This window comes from Triturus cristatus, chromosome 5_1 (assembly GCF_964204655.1).
Source record: "Triturus cristatus chromosome 5_1, aTriCri1.1, whole genome shotgun sequence".
Classification (NCBI taxonomy): Eukaryota; Metazoa; Chordata; class Amphibia; order Caudata; family Salamandridae; genus Triturus; species Triturus cristatus.
In genome coordinates, this window is record NC_140587.1 from 802,184,590 (window position 1) to 802,205,741 (window position 21,152).

Below are 21,152 nucleotides of genomic sequence, written 5' to 3' on the forward strand. Positions count from 1 at the left end.
ATTTTTCCATACCTAGACGACTGGCTAGTCAAAGAAATATTATACAAAACCACAAGTTTGAAAAGAGACTGCTAGCCACAACCACTCCTCAAAAATTGGGTGTTTTAATCAAAAAGAAATGTTGTTTAACCCCATAAAGAGAGATACAGTTTCTAGGAGCAATTTTAGATACAGTGCAAGACAAGGCCTTTCCGTCCAAAGAAATAGTAGACCATCTAACTACGATAGCCACAGGTTTACACACACAAAACCAAGTTACCATCAGAACCTTTCAAGTAGTCCTTTTTAGGGATGATGTTCGCCTGCATTCCTTTGACTTCTGATCAACGCCTTCACATGAGGCCCTTTCAAGAGGAACTCGACAAAAAATGCCTTCAAGTGCGGGTATCATTTGATGATATCATAATCGTGACTAAACGAATGAAGCAAATTTCACCATAGTGGACTCAACACAAAAATATCATTGTGATGATGTTCTCTCTGCAACAAAAGCGCTCGGTTCATTATGGCTGCAGACATCTTAGAAGGCTTGGGTTGCAATTGCAGGAACTATCAATCAACGGTAAATGGTCTACAAAGGAGACATAACATACTAGAGTTGAAGGCTATAGCACTAGCCCTACCAGCCCTTGTTCCAAGGCTAAAACATTCCGCAGTACTGACCCGAACATACAATACTGTAAGCGTGTTTTATATCAACAAACAAATGGGAACATGTTCCCTACAACTATACATGGAAGCACATAAAATATGGGAATGCAGCATTCAAAAAACCTACCCAACTTAAAGTTGAACATCTATCATTGACAACCAACTTCTGGGCCGCCATCCTCAGCAGAACTCAGAGTGTTGAGCGTGGGCATTTCAACAACTCAACAATTTTTTTCAATCTGGGGCAATTCAAGTTTATACCTGTTTGCAACCTACCTGAACTGCAAATGCCGATGCAGCAGCAGGCACAACCTTCCCGGATCATGCTGGCTTTTTATGTAGTGGGCCATGTAGGGGCCCACCATGCAGAAAGGCCAGATGACCCTTATTGGTTTACAGTGGCTTACTTTTATTATCCCAAGTGCTCTATTTGTGATAGTGTGGTTGAGCAGCTTCAGTTTACCACAGGGGAGTGTTAAGCATTTGTTTCACACACAGGCAATAAATGAGCCACATACTCTAGAACAAATTTAAGACCAATTTAGAAAAATAATACGGATTGTTGTATAATTGTAGACACCAAGGTCATCAGAATCAGGTAAGTACTTTTGGAGATATGGATTTTACAGTAAAACTGTGAAATGCTCAAATAAAGTTTTTGAGATATGAGCCTTGAACGCAGTAATGTTATCCTTTGGGAGAAACATACACTGCATACATACACTTGCAAATTTTTGTTAAGGGGGCCTTCTAGGACTTATGGTGCTTACGGGCCAAGGTCCAAAGAACCACCAGCAGTTCGGTTTTACCTGCCCTGGTGTGTCTGGGTTCAAAGGTGCTGGTCACTTTAGTAGCCTTGAGCGCTACACGTTAAAGTCAATGGAAGGGTACTTTTAACATAAAGGCTGCAAGTGGGGACTTTAGGACAAGTCTGGCGGAACCCAAAAGCGGGCTCAGCTTGTGAGGGTCTCTGGAGCAAGGGGGCGCAGTGAGTTTCTGTGGATCTGGGGGGGCTTGGATGCAGAGGTGTTTTATCTGGCGGGTCGCTTGAGTTAGAGGCTCTCACAGTTCTTGGGTGACCTGGAGAAGGGAAGAAATGCAGGACAGCAGGGCCAATCTCGTTGTGGGCCTTCTTAGTCCTGAAGTCCCTCTTCAGCAGGTCTGTTTTTGCAGTGGTGGTGTCCGGGCTGGACACTCAACAAGCCTTTGTTGCGACAAATGCTCCGGTACCCGGGGTATTGGTGTCGAGAAGTTCTAACGTCTTGAAACTCGCTGGAGAGACGCAGCTGACCACCTATAACCACAGTGACCTCCTCCTGGTGACATGCTCCATCGGTGAGCGCAATGGCCAGTAAGACTGAGTACCGGACAAGTGCGGTCGGTGCTTGCAAATTCACGGGTGGTGCCTCCTCCACCGCAAGTGAGATTCTTAGTGGTTTTTAAAACGCTGGACAGTCCTCCAAGGGTTTGTGAGGATGTACAACTTTTGGATGGGTTGGTGCGGTGCAATTGTCAAGGTACCAGCAGTATGACAGGGTTTGGTGATAAATTCAGGGTCCCCAGTTCTCGTGATGACTGTTCTCCTTTGTCCGGCTGTTCCCAGGTAGACTAATCTGTCAGTCTGGTGTCAAGGGGGCCCCTAAATACTGAATTTAGGGGTAAGAGGAATGTAGGTTAGTAGCCAATGGGCTATTTAGCCCTGATGTGACTGCACCCCCAACATATCAAAGGCAGCAGAAGCTTTGAAGCCTCTGGCCTTGATATGCTAAATCACTAGCCGTCCTGCTGGAGGAGGTGTGGACACCTTCCTCCATAGCAGGCCTCGGAGAGCATGGGCTCCACCTTAAGGGGGTGAGAATTTGTCTGGCTCTTCAGCTAAACAGATCTGCGGACCCCCACCTCCCCCCCCCCCAACCCTCCCTCAGCACCTTGAGACCCTCACAGGTGAGTAGCATGCTTACAATTCCCTGATTGATTGGTCTGTCGTGGCAGGCTGGATAATACCAGTCAGCCAACATACTAGAGGACTTGTAGGTTTTCAGTGGGCACTTCTAAGGTGCCCTCTGGGTCCATGTCACAGTAAATCTGATACTGGCATCAGCATGGATTTATTGAGACAAAGTGTTTGATACCAAACACCATTATTTTCAGTGAAGCTATTATGTAACTCATAATGACCAGTGCCCAAACATACCTTTTAAATGGCTTCCTGATCACTTGCAATATCTTAGCAATGGAACTAGACCTCACAGGGGCATATCTGCTCACGCAGATGTGCCCTCACGTGTAGTATAATGAATGCACCCTGCCTTAAGGCTCTAAGGCCTGCTGTAGGGGTGACTTGCATATAAGACATGCTGTGTGCACTTGGACATAGCACGCAGGAGGTGTGCAATGTTGTGTTTTCAGAAGGGCTTGCACCCTTTCACGCACCCTCCAATGCGAGTCTGCATGCAATTTATGTGTGAGTCCCTTTGCTGCAGCCCATAGAGACCCTCTTAAGTACCCATGCCCTGGGTACCATAGGTACCATTAAGCAGGGTCTTAAAAGGGTGTTCCAGTTCTTGCCAATTGGGGTGCAATTGAGCATGTTGTAGTTTTTGGGGAACGAGAACTGGGACCTGTTTAGAAGGAACCCAGTGCACATCCAGTCAAAAACATCAGTACCAGTGGACTAAAAGGGGGGAACCATGTCCAAAAGGGGCACTTTCCTACAGTCCGGAATATATGCATATGTCTTTCAATCCCTTCAGTTAATTTCAAGAGTCCTGGCAAAGATGAGCTTACAACTGTGTCTTCTCATTCTAATAGCTTCTTGGTGGCCTAGACAATGTTGGTCACAGAGCTATTTCTCTACTCAGAACGAACCAGAATTCTGTAATAACCATCACAGCACTTACTGAAATGATGCAACGGGCAAATACTTCACCTGGACCCAAACACTCAGATTGGTGTTTTGGCTCCTGAATTCAATGAATTCCACCTTCTAGACTGCAAAATTGCCAGATGGTATTTTCTAATGCTAGAGCTTTATCAACAAACAAAACTGATGGAGCCAAATTGAAACGATTATCTTCATGGTACGTTGATCATTTTGCTGTATCTATTCCATCGGTCTCAGAGAGGTCTGAGTCACGCTTTGGTCAAAGACCGTCTAGCGGCCATTTCTCTCTACAGAAGAACACTCAGTCAACCATTGCTATGGTCTAATAGAATAAAATAAAGAATTTCTGAAAATACTTTAGTCTTTCTCCACCATTTGCATCCCCAGTGGTCCAGTGGCCTTTGAATGTAGTTTTAGCCCAACTAATGAAGATGAATTTTTAACAATCCACAAAGCAGTATTAAAATTCCTTCCTTTGAACGTGGCACTTTTATTACCGTTTAATTCAGCTAGGAGGATTAGCGAAATTCAGGCTTTTACAAACAAAGAGCCTTTTCTCCAGTTTAAAAATGAATGGATGATTCTAAGAACAAATCCTTGTTTGATACCGAAGGTGCCCACTGATTTTCATTTGGACGAACCAGTAGTATTAAAAACGTATTTCCAGAGTCTCACCAATGCAGCAGAAGGAGCACTTTATACCTTGAATTTTGAAAGATGTCTAAAATTCTATATTGATACAGTTAAATCTTTCCGACAAACTGAACTATTATTAGTGTCCTATCGCTATCCGCAAAGTCATAATAAAGTGAGATATCTGCTCAAACATCACTGTGACCATGCTTACAGAAATCCCATAAGACATTTGCTTGTGTCCTTGTATGCAGACAATATTACATTACAATAAGAAATCCTCAGGAACGCTTGAACGGGGTACTGTGTGAATTTGTATGATTTTGGGGGGTTGTCAGGCATTCAAATTAACTGGAAAAACTCCACTGTATTCACATCCACAATGCAGTTTATTTCTGATTTTCCACTGAAATGGTGTGATTCTGAGCTTCGCCACTTGGGGATACTGGTGACTAGAGATCGGGACGAGCTAATCCAAGAGAACAACATCCTGGATCCGTCCCAGTCCGGGTTCCGCAGCAACCACAGCACCGAAACTGCCCTCATCGCCGCCACAGACGACATCAGAATCCTGCTCGACAACTGAGAAATCGCGGCCCTCATCCTCCTGGACCGGTCAGCCGCGTTCGACACAGTCTGCCACCGCACACTAAGAGCACGCCTCCACGATGCCGGAATCCAAGAGAAGGCCCTGGACTGGATCACCTTCTTCCTCTCCGGGATAACCCATAGTGTCCACCTCCCCCCCCCCCCCCACCCCCCCTTCCGCTCCGAAGCCACCGAGATTATCTGCGGCGTACCCCAAGGCTCATCCCTCAGCCATCGCCAACTGGATGAGGAACAGCCATCTGAAGCTGAACTCAGACAAGACAGAGGTCCTCATCCTCTGTTCCACCCCCTCGGCCTGGGACGACTCCTGGTGGCCGACGGCACTAGGAGCACCCCCTACACCCACCAGCCACGCACGAAACCTGGGGGTCATCCTCGACTCGACACTCTCCATGACAAAGCAGGTCAATGCCGTCTCCTTCTCCTCCTGCTTCAACACCCTTCACATGCTTCGCAGGATCTTGAAGTGGATCCCCACCGAAACTAGAAGGACGGTCACCCAGGCCCTCGTCAGCAGCAGACTGGACTACGGCAACGCACTCTACGCAGGAGCCCCGGACAAACTCCTGAAACGACTCCAACACATCCAGAACGCCTCCGCATGCCTGATCCTCGACATCCCCCCGCCACATCACCCCCACCTGAAAGACCTGCACTGGCTCCCCATCAACAAGAGGATAACCTTCAAGCTCCTCACCCACGCACACAAAGCACTCCACGACACTGGACCAGCGTACCTCAACAGCCGACTCAGCCTCTACACCCCTGCCCGCCAGCTCCGCAGACCACTCCCTCACCACCGTCCCCCGCTTCCGAAGAGTGACCGGCGGCGGCAGATCAATCTCCCACCTCGCCGCCAAGACGTGGAACACCCTCCCCATCCTCCTACGGCAGACCGAAGACCTCCTAACCTTCAGGAGACTCCTCAAGACCTAGCACTTCGAACAGTAGCAAGCCCCCCCCCCCCCCCCCCCCCCCCCCACCCAGCGCCTTGAGTCCCTCACGGGTATGTAGTGCGCTTTACAAATGCTATGATTGATTGATTGATTGCAATAGTGAAAAACGAAAATGGCTGAAATACACTATTGGGACATGCCACACACACCTGGGCATGTCCTACCTTGTACTTACAATGCACCCTGCCCTTGGGCCTACCATAGGGGTGTTTGATATGAAGATATGGGAATGTTTAGGGACTGGCAAGTGGGTGCACTTGGTCAGTCAGCATGGCAGTACCAGACTGCACATAGGCTCTGCAATGGCAGACCTGAGACACACTTTACAAGCTACTTCTGTCGGTGGCACAACCAGTGCTGCAAGCCCACCAGCAGCATTTGATTTACAAGTCCTGGGCACACATGGTGCACTGTACTATGGTCTGACAAGTAAATCAAATAACCCAATCATGGAGTCACTAATCAATACATCAATTTAACATAGGGAGCACTTGCACTGTGGCACTGAATGGCAGTGGCACAGTGCCCAAAGCAGCTAAACCAGCAAAGCATATCAAAAACAGAGGAGGCAATCAGAAAAAATGGAAGGGAGACTCACGCCAATGGTACCAGGTCTAACAATAGCAGAATGCTACTTCAAGCTGAGTTGGGTGGGGGACTTACTGCTCTAGTTCTGTCCTCTGTGCCGCAGAGCATTTGATAATTTGAATGCAACTTCATTAGTGAGGGGGTGGCATTTAATAGTGAGAAATGCTTTCCTGCTATTTCTGCTGGTAGCCTTATCTTGAATGCTTGGGTGATTACTACTGACAATCCTGCTTAGAGTGGTCATAATGTAATGTTAACACATGTTGCCACTACTTTACAGTGATAACATATATACTAGTAACTCAGCAGGATTTTCCTTGAGCAGAAGTAGCTTTCAACACAGAAAAGGTTGGAGACCCCTGGTATAGATGCTGTGTGCCCCTGATGTTGTTTGGTAGATGCGGACCTGCTATGAGTGTGCCCATCTCTCCAATGTTACTGGCAAGGTGTTACGTCTAGACTGTCCACCTGTACAGGGCATCCAGCGCTACACAAATGGGAAACCTGTCTCTTGGAGCTCTACCGCAGAGACAAGAAACACAGAGTTATCTCCCATTTTCTAGACCTGGGGTTAGAGACGGCCAAACATCTCATTACCTGGTGGTGGAAATCACCCAAATCCCCTCCACTTGTAGCCTGGTCGCAATCTCCCCTCTGCACAGGCAGAAAGTGTTGCACTACATAGAGAAGATATTCTAGGACTGCGCAAACACACTATAGCTGTGTACTAGGACACTATCCTGATCGACTTCCAGACTAATACACACCATGATGCTGAGACTTGAGTGGATCAGCTGGAGGGCGGGGACAGAGCGGCAGCAAAGCAAATCCCCTTCTGACGGCATGACCTATGCAGAGATCTAATATCCCTCCAAGATGCGTTCCTCCAGACTTTTTTAACCTTACCATCAATGTATTTGTGTTTCACTGATTTACCATATTGGGTGTGGGATGTGGGAGCGGTTTGCCACTCGGCTGGCCACACGCTTGACCCCATCTTCTCCGCAAGCTCCCACGTCTCCTTCAGCCACACCCCCGAACTCCACTGGACCGACGTGCGCTGTATCCACTTCACCTTCAGGAAACCCACAACGCACCACCACACTCAACAGATCCCTCGCCGATGCTGGAGCAAAGTCACCGAAGACCAGCTAAACACCACTCTCACCCAAAGCCCACCCGTCGACCCGACCGACCCCGACACCGCCGCCCGCAACCTTAGACAGTGGATCGACGACTGCGCCAACACCCTCGCCCGCTCAAGAAACCCTCCAACAGACACACCAACAAGAAAGCCAGTTGGTTCACCACGGACCTCCAGGCATCGAAGCAAACCTGCCGAAAACTAGAGAAGAAATGGCACCGCAAACAGACGCCGGACAGCTACACAACCCACAAGAACGCCATCCGCAGACACCATCACCTCATCGGATCCGCCAAAAGGACCTCCTTCAAAGACCGCCTAGACAACAACGCACACAAAAGCAAAGAGCTCTTCAACACCGTGAAGGAGCTCTCCAACCCCAGCTCCAACACCAACGACATCCCACCTTCACAAGACCTATGCGACGCCTTCGCCAGCTTCTTCCATCACAAGATCGCAGACATCCACAACAGCTTCAACACCCTGACCACCCCGACAATCACTGAGACCTCCGACCTCACAGCCACCACCCGCACCGATCCACTGCTCACCTGGACCGACAAACGACGACACCATCAAAATTATGAACACCATCCACTCCGGCTCTCCGTCAGACCCATGCCCACACAACATCTCCAACAAAGCCAGCTCCACCATCACACCCCATCTCCGCAAGGCCTTCAACATCTCCTTCAAGACCGTGACCTTCCCGAAAAGCTGGAAGCACACCGAGATCAACGCCTTACTCAATAAACCCAAGGCGGATCCCAAAGACCTCAAGGACTTCCGACTCATCTCCCTGCTCCCATTCCCAGCCAAGGTCATCGAGAAGACCGTCAACAGACAACTGACCCGCTACCTCGAGGAGAACAGCATCCTGGATCCGTCCCAGTCCGTGTTCCGCAGCAACCACAGCACCGAAACTGTTCTCATCGCTGCCACTGATGATTTCAGGATCCTACTGGACAACAGCAAAACTGCAGCCCTCATCCTCCTGGACCTGTCAGATACCTTCGAGACTGTCTGCCACCGCACCCTACGCACGCGCCTCCACAACGCTGGGATCCGTGACAAAGCACTGGACTGAACCACCTCCTTCCTCTCCGGCAGAACCCAGAGCGTCCGCCCCCCCCCCTTCTGATCCGAAGCCACCGAGATCATCTGCGGCGTACACAAAGGAGCATCCCTCAGCCCGATAATGTTCAACATCTACATGGCACTACTCAATCACCAAGAGGGGAGGGGGGCCAAAAGGGCTTTTGGTAAGGTCCAGCTAAGTGTGCCCAAAGTATGTAAACAACAAGTGACAAAGCTGTTCCTAAAGGGAATGGGAAGGGATGTACCATGTAAGAAGATATCTGTTATGGATATTGGAGCCCTCACACAGCCATCGGGATATTGTGAATCACATACCCTTCAGGATGTAATGTAACATCATCGGGCTGCTCCTACGTCGAGTCGGCTGGTGCAATACCCGACGGGCTCTTGTTTAGAGAGCACTCTTGTGGAGATCTTCTATATCCACGATAGCCGGTTGTTCGACTGAAAAAAGTGTGGGGCTTGGTAATGATGTAGATTAATGTTAAAAAGGGGAGGGAGTATTATCTCAACAGTTTTATTATGATATCTCCTCACCTGATTAAAAAACATGAGGTGAAGTGTTAGTAACTCAGGTCTATGTTCTGGGTTATCTACACTGCCTCGTCATGGTCAACATGTTTCTCACTATAACTGAGCTGTACTCAAGTGATTCGTCAGGACCTTGAAATTCTATCTACAGGTCTATCCAGGATGATTAAGTGATAGACAACAAGCGTTAATATGTATAACTGGTATTGTTACCTGCGCCTCGGTCTACCTGTATGGAAAGTGGGAGACCAAAATCGTTAAAGAACGCTCATTCACAAAACAGTTATCGTACATGGTGCGGGTGGACCGTGCATTTACAGTGAAAGTGCACAATCTGTGTGGGGAGGGGGATTAAAAACACACAAAACCACGTGAAGTGATCACTCTAGAGAGAGTTACAACAGCAGTAGTTGGACTTACCCTATCTACTCCATAGGATAAACCACTGCAGTCCCTGGTAGGCTTGCGCAAGGAGTTCCTTGCGTTCTGTATTAGTGTATGGGGGCAGTATTTAAAAAAAGGTTAGGTAAACACAATACTCCAGGGTCATTAACACCCCTTCTCTTAGATGTCACGTTATTCATAACCATGTGAAAGTAAATACAAAACTCCAGGGTCATTGACACCCCTTCTCTTGGATCCATATCAGTCATATATTTCAGTTGTAATGGAGATCAATGGCTATAGATGGAGTTAGGAGGTGATAGGTGAAGTATGCTATCAGTAAGGTTAATCAGAAAAAACGCGTTATATGAAAATTTCCCGCCAAACGGAAAATAGGAGCGTATCTCATATAAATGCTTCTTGTCATACTTATTGTGTTAATCTATTGGTTCCCGTATGCGTGGGCCGGTCTAAAACTAGAATGACGCCGAAAGAACTAGTGACTAGGCGTGGCATAGCCATATAGTAGTTAATGTGCGTGGTAGAGCTAGCGATACATAATAGAACCAGTAAAAAACACGTAAAAAACAAGGGGATTTCTACTTACTGACACGCCGAGTCCGTGTCGCTCATAGGCGTGGCATAGCCATATAGTAGTTAATGTGCGTGGTAGAGCTAGCGATACATAATAGAGCCAGTAAAAAACACGTAAAAACAAGGGGATTTTTACTTACTGACACGCCGAGTCCGTGTCGCTCGTAGACCTACCCCGCACTACCAGGACTGGGGGGTGGGGTTCTACGGTCTCGTGTGTGTTTTATGCGTCACGGTCCGTGTTGGTCTAGAATGCGATATTCATTCGAGAGAGTGGCTAGAATTGGCCGCCATGTTGGGTGAAATACGAGTGGAGAAGTCGTCGATAGACCAGGAGTTGGCTGTAGTGTACATAGTTCCGGTTTAGTGAGTATTGTCTATTCTTGGTGTTAAAGTAACCGGAGAAAGTACTGGAGTATCATGGAAGAACCCAGATCTAGTAGGTAGAAGGTTATAGGTTAACCCCTATGATTGTTGGGATAATCGGTTACCATACTACAATTGAACAAGTAACCATGGCAATATGGTCTTAAACAGTCATATATATCCAATGCATAAACCACACGTGCATAAAATGAGTTGGTTATTGTCTCCATAATAATTGCCTGAATGTTAGAGCTTAATGTAAGTGTGTGGGTCGCTATACAATTGAGCTAATCAGAAATCAGGGTGGTGATTACAGAGCCTAGTATGCGCTATGTCTTAAGGTGGTATGTGTGGCCTAAAGGGTGGTATCATTCAGTCCAGTGGCAGAACTACCTCTGTATGTGAGGGAGTTAGTATGGTGGCTCAGAAGCTTGGTGTATCCTAGATCTCAGGGGGGTTTTAAGGAACACCATGGAATGGCATCATTGAGTCCTGTGGTATCTGTGCCACTTTTATACACCCACCGTTGTTCTTTGATTAGTAAGGCTTCCTTAGTTATGTTTGGAAATGTTTCCAGTATAAGCCATCTAAAGGAATCGGGGGGGTGTCCTTTCTCTAGAAAGTGCGCACACATTTTAGTGTTCGTTCTTTTACAGCGGAAGTTGCTGCGATGTTCTATGATGCGTGTCTTAGCAGGACGTGTTGTCATGCCTATGTATTGAAGTGTACATGGGCATGTGATCATATAAACACAGTTGGTGGTGTTGCAATTGGTGTGGCGTCGTATTTCCCACTTGCAGTTGTCGTTGATATCAACTGTCTTGTGTATGTCAGTGAGGTGACATACAGAACAGGAGCCACACGGGTAATGCCCGGTCACAGGGGGCAGCTCCCATAGTGTTCTTTGTGTTATCTGGCTCTGTGTTCGTGGACGAGTGTGTATTATAGAGTCCCCCAGGTTCCTGGTACGTTTGAAAGAGAACCTAGGTGTTTCTAGGGTCATTGAGCCCTTGTTAAGTATATTCCAGTGTTTTTTGATCACCTTGGTGATCTGGTTAGATACCGGGGTGAACGAGGTAACACACGTGATGTTCTCTGTTTGGCTTTTGGTTCTAGGTTCTAGCAGGGCCTCTCTTGGGTTATTGCGAGCTCTTTTGTTGGCTTGGGCAATCTGTTTCGCTGGATATTCACGCGCTTTCAGATTCCTGGTTAGTTTTTCAGCTTCAGTCTTGTAGTCAGTTAGATTGCTACAATTACGTCTTATCCTTAAGAATTGTCCCACGGGTAGGTTATCTCTCAAACTCCGCGAACACTAAAATGTGTGCGCACTTTCTAGAGAAAGGACACCCCCCCCCGATTCCTTTAGATGGCTTATTCTGGAAACATTTCCAAACATAACTAAGGAAGCCTTACTAATCAAAGAACAACGGTGGGTGTATAAAAGTGGCACAGATACCACAGGACTCAATGATGCCATTCCATGGTGTTCCTTAAAACCCCCCTGAGATCTAGGATACACCAAGCTTCTGAGCCACCATACTAACTCCCTCACATACAGAGGTAGTTCTGCCACTGGACTGAATGATACCACCCTTTAGGCCACACATACCACCTTAAGACATAGCGCATACTAGGCTCTGTAATCACCACCCTGATTTCTGATTAGCTCAATTGTATAGCGACCCACACACTTACATTAAGCTCTAACATTCAGGCAATTATTATGGAGACAATAACCAACTCATTTTATGCACGTGTGGTTTATGCATTGGATATATATGACTGTTTAAGACCATATTGCCATGGTTACTTGTTCAATTGTAGTATGGTAACCGATTATCCCAACAATCATAGGGGTTAACCTATAACCTTCTACCTACTAGATCTGGGTTCTTCCATGATACTCCAGTACTTTTTCCGGTTACTTTAACACCAAGAATAGACAATACTCACTAAACCGGAACTATGTACACTACAGCCAACTCCTGGTCTATCGACGACTTCTCCACTCGTATTTCACCCAACATGGCGGCCAATTCTAGCCACTCTCCCGAATGAATATCGCATTCTAGACCAACACGGACCGTGACGCATAAAACACACACGAGACCGTAGAACCCCACCCCCCAGTCCTGGTAGTGCGGGGTAGGTCTACGAGCGACACGGACTCGGCGTGTCAGTAAGTAAAAATCCCCTTGTTTTTACGTGTTTTTTACTGGCTCTATTATGTATCGCTAGCTCTACCACGCACATTAACTACTATATGGCTATGCCACGCCTACGAGCGACACGGACTCGGCGTGTCAGTAAGTAGAAATCCCCTTGTTTTTTACGTGTTTTTTACTGGTTCTATTATGTATCGCTAGCTCTACCACGCTCTACCACGCACATTAACTACTATATGGCTATGCCACGCCTAGTCACTAGTTCTTTCGGCGTCATTCTAGTTTTAGACCGGCCCACGCATACGGGAACCAATAGATTAACACAATAAGTATGACAAGAAGCATTTATATGAGATACGCTCCTATTTTCCGTTTGGCGGGAAATTTTCATATAACGCGTTTTTTCTGATTAACCTTACTGATAGCATACTTCACCTATCACCTCCTAACTCCATCTATAGCCATTGATCTCCATTACAACTGAAATATATGACTGATATGGATCCAAGAGAAGGGGTGTCAATGACCCTGGAGTTTTGTATTTACTTTCACATGGTTATGAATAACGTGACATCTAAGAGAAGGGGTGTTAATGACCCTGGAGTATTGTGTTTACCTAACCTTTTTTTAAATACTGCCCCCATACACTAATACAGAACGCAAGGAACTCCTTGCGCAAGCCTACCAGGGACTGCAGTGGTTTATCCTATGGAGTAGATAGGGTAAGTCCAACTACTGCTGTTGTAACTCTCTCTAGAGTGATCACTTCACGTGGTTTTGTGTGTTTTTAATCCCCCTCCCCCTCCCTACACAGATTGTGCACTTTCACTGTAAATGCATGGTCCACCCGCACCATGTACGATAACTGTTTTGTGAATGAGCGTTCTTTAACGATTTTGGTCTCCCACTTTCCATACAGGTAGACCGAGGCGCAGGTAACAATACCAGTTATACATATTAACGCTTGTTGTCTATCACTTAATCTTCCTGGATAGACCTGTAGATAGAATTTCAAGGTCCTGACGAATCACTTGAGTACAGCTCAGTTATAGTGAGAAACATGTTGACCATGACGAGGCAGTGTAGATAACCCAGAACATAGACCTGAGTTACTAACACTTCACCTCATGTTTTTTAATCAGGTGAGGAGATATCATAATAAAACTGTTGAGATAATACTCCCTCCCCTTTTTAACATTCATCTACATCATTACCAAGCCCCACACTTTTTTCAGTCGAACAACCGGCTATCGTGGATATAGAAGATCTCCACAAGCGTGCTCTCTAAACAAGAGCCCGTCGGGTATTGCACCAGCCGACTCGACGTAGGAGCAGCCCGATGATGTTACATTACATCCTGAAGGGTATGTGATTCACAATATCCCGATGGCTGTGTGAGGGCTCCAATATCCATAACAGATATCTTCTTACATGGTACATCCCTTTCCATTCCCTTTAGGAACAGCTTTGTCACTTGTTGTTTATTACTCAATCACGTCGCCAGACTGCACAACCTCAACATCATTTCCTACGCCGACGACACCCAGCTGATCCTCTCCCTCACCAAGGACCCCCTCACCGCCAAAACCAACCTTCACGAAGGAATGAAAGCCGTCGCCAAGTGGATGAAGATCAGCTGCCTGAAGCTGAACTCAGACAAGACTGAAGTCCTCATCCTCGACTCCACTCCCTCAGCGTGGGACGACTCCTGGTGGCCGACCGCACTGGGAGCAACACCTACACCCACCGACCACGCACGCAACTTAGGGTTCATCCTCGACTCAACACTCTCCATGACCAAGCAAGTCAACGCCGTCTCGTCCTCTTGCTTCAACACCCTCCGCATGCTCCACAAGATCTACAGGTGGATCCCCACTGAAACAAGAAGAACTGTCACACAGGTCCTCGTCAGCAGCAGGCTAGACTGCGGCAACGCCCTCTACACAGGAGCCCTGGCCAAACTCCTGAAACGCAGCCACATCACACACCACCTAAAAGACCTGCACTGGCTTCCCGTCAACAAGAGGATCACCTTCAAGCTCCTCACCCACACATGCAAGGCACTCCACAACACCGGACCACCTTCTTCACCCTGAACCGCCAGCTCCGCTCCGCCGCCCTCTCCACCGTTCTCTGCATCCGAAGAGCGAACACCGGCGGCAGATCGTTCTCCCACCTCACCGCCAAAACCTGGAACACCCTCCCCATCCTTCTACGGCAGACCCAGGACCTACTCACCTTCAGGAAGCTACTCAAGACCTGGCTTTTCGAGCAGTAGCAGCACCCCTCTGCTCAGCACCTTGAGACTCTCACAGGTGAGTAGTGCACTTTACAAATGTTATGATTGATTGAATGATTGATTTGCAAGTCGGACTTTAGTTTTACAGTTTGTTACCTAGTTCCATTTCATTAAAACGAAATTGCTTGCTCATCCTCTGTAACATATGCAACAGGTTCCTCCATGGGGTCAACACAAGTGTATTGTGTTCCCTTCCCTATGATAAGATGCTTGATCCAAGATGTCACTTGTTAGCTGTAATATGGCTGCTCGCTTTTTGTAACTTTCTGTGATACCACATATGTATTGTATCACAAAACTTGTTCCAGTGCCGAAATTTAAGCCATGTTTACAAGTGTAACTGCCTTCGATGCCTGATTGCTGTGTTGAAATCCTGATAAAAGTAAAAACAGATTCCATAAAAAAAGGAATAAGAATCCTTTTCTTTTTGTCTGCTGACATCTCATTGGATTCATAAACTGGATCTATTTAATTAACAAAGTAGTCCTTCCACTCCAGCCACCTTAATGAAGGTTCAGCTCCAGAAACTAAAGATGCATGTGGTGGGCTTTTGGAGAAATTTTGTTAAGCCATGGTAATGTTTGTGTTACGAGTATAGTAAATGCCAAAGTTCCTTTGTGCAGGTAAGGCAGTTTAAGTAACTCTCTAGGACTCCCTCAGTTAAAATTCAGTAAAAAAATAAATAATTATCTGTAAATAACCTCCTGTAATAGATTTGGGTTGATACCCTCATGTTTCCTGTCTACTCCAGCCCGAAAACTCCTTCGTACTGTGCTGGTGCGATATTATTGAGTTAACGATCTTATTTATGACACACACACTGCCGCATTGTATGCCTGTGTCTTCTGATTTGTTGAATCAAAATGGCCTCCACATAAGATCCCGCAACTCCAGGCTTTGTGCAACGTAGCTTGCCTGAACAATAGCAGAATCTTTGATATGTTAGTTCCAGGTATCTGACACGGACATTTATTTATTTATTTGCAATGTTTTATATAGATCTGGCTAGACCCGGAGGTATCAGAGCACTTTACATGAGGATCAGCGAGTTACAGGTTACATAATTACATAGCCAAGTATAGACATAGGAGAAAAACATGAGATTACACAACAATATGAGTTATTAGCGCGTACACACGTCTTAGGGGGAGTGAAAGGTAGAGGGAGAATGGTAAATGGGGGTAAAGAATGCAGGTGTGAGACACTAAGAAGAGACGAGGAAAACAATGTCCAATGTCCGGCTGGGTAGGTGACGGCCAAGGGGTGAACCAGAGCCAAACTCCTCTATAGCTACATAGGACAGCTCCACCGGGCATCGGCCAAGGTTGCTCTGCACCGCGGTAAGTACAGACAGTTATGGTTTCCGCCCAGGGAGCATAGTTAAAGTTCCATCGAGAGCACCGGTCACATGTGCCTTCCAGGCGCCCCACACTGACACGCGTAACCTCAGGAGTGCTCAGCGGGTGGTGATTCAGATGTGGAATGTTTGCAGCAGACGCGCTGCTTTCGAATAATCCTGCCGATCTCTGCCACCGACCCAGCTTCAAAAAGGTGCTAATTCTCCCAAATTCTTACTGTGCCTTTATCGTTGTTGCGCCTCAACTACTCAGCGGTCCAAATCGGTCTTGTGTTGCACCGTCTAACATCTAAGCGGCAGGTGTGGGTTTAAGCTCATCAGCAAATTGCAGTATGCACACCAAAGCAGGGCGAACAGACTAGAGGTGGCTATTTCACGGCGAGGGGGATGCTGCCTTGGTCAGAGGCATGGGTGGAGACTGTGGGGGACTGCTACATGGAGGGCTTCTTCTGATTATTGGAGGCTCTAGTGACTTTGGTCGACCTCCCAGGCACCCAATTCCTGAGATACGTTGCGCTCCCCGGAGACCTAAGCTGCATGTTCGGGGCACTCAAGCTCGACATGGGCTCCTGCAGACTCACTTAACATTTTTTGGGGGCAGACTCCTGGTCTCTTGGTTGTACAAGTCCGCAGTGAGCATATGGACAGATGAATTACCAGTACTAAAGGCTAAATGGGAGACTCCTATTGGTCATCCCTTCTGCAGTAAGGAATGACCCCGAATCCTGGAGCATACTCACCTATACCTGCAATACCAGATTATTTTATACTCTGCTCAATTACTTGCACCACATCTGTCTCACCACACATAGACTTAATATGCTGCAAACAGCAGGCTTGAGTTGTCCTAGATTTATTCCGGTTGACACAGACTTTTTACACATGGTCTGTGACTGCTGGCCGATTATAGCGCGCTTTAGGTTTCAGGTCATGACAGACCTTAAACACATTAAACTGCAGGTAGCTACACACAATTGAAATCTGCCTCTTGGGGCTGTATAAAGGATGCCCTGAAAGGGACATAAGTGACCGATTCTTGGACCAGGCCTTGGGGGTAGCACGCAGAGACATTGCTCTCCACTGGAAGCCCCCCCATGGCCCACTTCGTAGTGGAAGCATTGATTTTTCTTTACTACAGAATGTTTTCATTATTGTGAGGGACTTCCTCTCCCATATTCTGCAGTTAAAAGATCTCATACCAAGTGTGTGATTTGTATTTAGACTTTTCAGTTTTTATTTTATTTTAACACAGGGCAGATAATAATGCTAGATTGTCTCATTGAACACTGCCTGTTTAAATGCTAGTTACTTTAGCCATACAGGTAGGTGAGTTGCTGTTGCCATCTATTTCTGAACCTTATTCAGCATGCCACTGAACGAAGGTTGCGACCAAACTCTCCTTCACCCATGCTATAATAATTTCACATAACCCGCACATTGTTCAACCATTATTTGTTTTTCTCCTTATCTATACATAGTTGCAGGAATGTTTTCCTGTGGAATCCCATTGCATGGTAAACGGGCATCAAACACTCCCTTGGTTTTCACATGCTTTCCCTTGCACCTAGAGCCAAGATAGTTTTAGCAGTCTTCCAGTGCCTTGTTCTTCTGTGCCATAGGACAAAAGTTCTGTATTACTGGTGAGGCCCAACTAATATTGAAAATTGTCTGTAGGTTCTTGTGTTCCCATTCAGAAGAGTTGTGACCTGGCAGCTTGTGCTGGATTGTGCCTATTGGTACAGAGGTTGATTTAAATAAGCTTGATCCCTGTTGTAGTGGCACAGGGAGCAAAACACCAGGAATAGAATGGCTTGCCGAGCAATAATCAGTGGCTGAGGCTAATTCAAGCATTCCTCCATAACCTCTTTGTTTTTCTAGGTATCATGTGTTAACTGGTAACAGGCTAGCTACCTTGAATTTTGCAAACACTTTGGGGCACAAGTTAGTCCAAAGCCCAAATGCTGTGTCTGGTTAGGCCTTTTTGAAAAACATATTTGTCTGGACCCCTAGGTGTCTGTCTCTTTTGAATTTTTCCCCTCCCTGAAAATAATTGAATGCTGTGGAAATATTCCTATGAGTCTAGAGGACGGGGCCTTTTCATCCCAGTAAATAAAATATTGAGGGTAGTGACCACTACTGGATTTCAAAAGTCTGAAATTTTGTAGAGGATGCACTTGCCAAGTCTGCACCTAATCTGTGGAAAGATTTTATTGGGAAAAGAGCAGACCAGTGAGGGATGCGGGATGCTGGCAGGTTTGTAGGGCATTGTGGATCTTCCATGTGCCCCTGTTCCAAAGATAAACATTGTATGCTCTCCAGTTCCCTGCCTTTACAAATTCTGACATACTGGGAATCTAGAAGAATTAATGAGAAGCTAAGAGTCAAACAGGTGAGTTACTTGTACTTTGTCAAGTATCTCTAATATAAAGTTTAAAGTTGCTTTAGCTGTATCATGTGGTAAAAGACAACAAATGACATCAATCCGAGATGATTATTCTGTGACTATTTAGCTGATTTTTAAAAAAATATATTTTTATTGAATTTTCTTTCCAACAAAACAAAATCTGATACAGGAGTCAAAAGTGCACAGTAGTCTTCTGATCATCAGTTATCATCAAATAGTGATCCATCTACTCTCCCTCATCTCAGGAAGGGGAGCATAAACAAAAGCCCCCTAGCTTAGATAGCATTATACACATACAATGAGTGTGATACAGGAGCAAGTAAGGATTTATCACTGGCTAATGTCCAAAAGGCTCATCAGTGACACTTAAGCTAAACACAATAAAATGAAATAACTCCCCCCCCCCCCCCCCCCCCCCCGCCCCCCTCCTATCCCAACCGCGCCCCCGGTGTGTCCTATACTGCAGCTATTCAATTAAATTCTGTACAACATATGAGTCAGCATTATAAAACATTAACATGTTAGGACCAGTGTGACCATCGCTCCCTCAGTCAACGACATTATGTGACTATTTGGCTGATGTTGTTGGTTTATTAGGTTTCATTATGTTTTTAATATTGCTAACATACTTATTGCTCATACTTGTTGGTTTGTTTCATTTTGTTGATGCATTTGGATCATGCTATCATTTTATTACCAATTTACAGCTTTATTTGTGTGATCTTTATACTCTTGAGATAATTGTCCATGCTTATATTGTATGCTGAATTCTTCTGTAGTCATATTGATGAACTGTGCCTGTTCAAGTGAAGTTTGTGCACTTTCTTCTACTGTTGTTTAAAGCAAATGTTAACACTTAATTGTAATTGTCTAGTCCGCTATTTTTTTTGGTTTGTTTACTATAAGATTATTTTTTTTTTTACTTGAACTTTTTTTAATTTTGACTTTTAGTGATCATGCTGGATATGTACGCCCTGCACCTGTACTTCGTAGTTTGAACAGCGACATCTCATATTTTGGTGTTGGAGGAAAACAAGCTGTCTTTTTTGTTGGACAGTCAGTCCGAGTAAGTAGAGTTGTTCGATTATTAAAGTAATCGTGATCAAAATGGCAGTTTGGCCAACTAAAGCAGTTATGTAGCAAATTAGGATTGTTATCCAGTTTCATAGATAATCTATTATCTTTATCTCAGTCTCCATTGCTGTGTTCGGTTTCCTTTCTTTAACCTGCTTCTTTTAGTTGTTGGATATGTATTTTGGGTTGTTTTTTTCACTATAATTTCAAACCACCTCTTGTGACTGATAGCCTCATTTAGAGGAGGGAGGTAACTAAGGATTCCCTGAAAATGTCAGATCCTCATCTCCTCGAGCAGTCTAGCCGTCTTCTTTAAAACTTGTAATGTGGCAGATGTCCTGCCAACAGACACCTCACCTTTTTCGTCAATGTCCGTGTTAACTTCGCCAAAGATGGTGCCTCACCTACAGTGGCATATCTAACATATTTCATGAAGTTGACATGCTAAACATCAAGGGAAAAGATGGTGAACAGTCATGGAATCGGAATATGGTGCCTCTAAAATGCTGGGTTGTAGATTCCTGCAAGGTAGAGAGACAGATATGTTGGCATTAAATGTACATCTACTTTGAGGTTACGTTCCCAATGCCCGCATTTGGTGGTGGAAGTGCCACCAGCCTACACTAACATTGACTGCATTTCTAGTAAAGGTTTTCACCTTGAAGTGGCAACTTTCCTGGAAAAAGTAGCCCATTTATTGGGGAAAGTACCTGCGTCCAAGCAATAAATTCAAAATGCATATGATTTCCTAACTTCAGTAATACAGACGGATGGAAATTCTACCACCTAAACTGTAAAGCAGCCTCCGTCACATTTTTGCAACATTCTTATACTAGTAATAAATGGCCTTATTTTCTTTTTTTTTTTATAGTAAACTTTATTGCATTTGTAGTTATCATTGCCAACACAATTTTACAGCGGTAGCAGATCAACACATTAATCAGGTGGGGTAGAAGCAAGTTATCAAGGCTGAGGCTCACAAAACACTGATAGAATAGATAGACCATTATATAGTACTGTCTCCTACGCGTTCGGATCCCTCATGGGGGAAGTAGATTGAACCATTTACCCCATACTCCGCCAAACATCTCTGGACAACCTCTGGCCGCAAAAAGGGGCTCCTCCTGGGCTCTGCACCAATCCACCCCCTGCCTCCAGCGCCGCACAGTGGGTGGTTTGGCTTGGGACCACAATGCGGCAATGTTCCGCTTCGCTACCGCCGTTCCCAGCAGGCGTTTATCTGCCCGGGATCCGTCCAGGCCATCTAGCACCCCAACAGCAGGCGCAGCGGATCGTGGGGAACCACCCAACCCAGGACGCCTGTGAGTTCCGCTTCCACTCCCCTCCAAAACGGCTCAATAACGGAGCATTGCCAGACCACATGAAAGAAGTCGCAGAGGTGTGAGAGCAACGCG

General features: G+C 45.9%; 1 protein-coding gene across 1 annotated transcript in view; it reads left to right on the forward strand.

Moving 5' to 3' along the window:
• The window catches only part of SMCHD1 (structural maintenance of chromosomes flexible hinge domain containing 1), a 1,955,900-nt gene that overhangs the window by 197,148 nt on the left and 1,737,600 nt on the right, over positions 1-21,152 (forward strand). Inside the window, exon 6 of the mRNA XM_085605822.1 lies at positions 19,615-19,729. Within this exon, the coding sequence (XP_085461948.1) occupies positions 19,615-19,729 (115 nt within the window). The remainder of the gene's footprint in view (positions 1-19,614; positions 19,730-21,152) is intronic.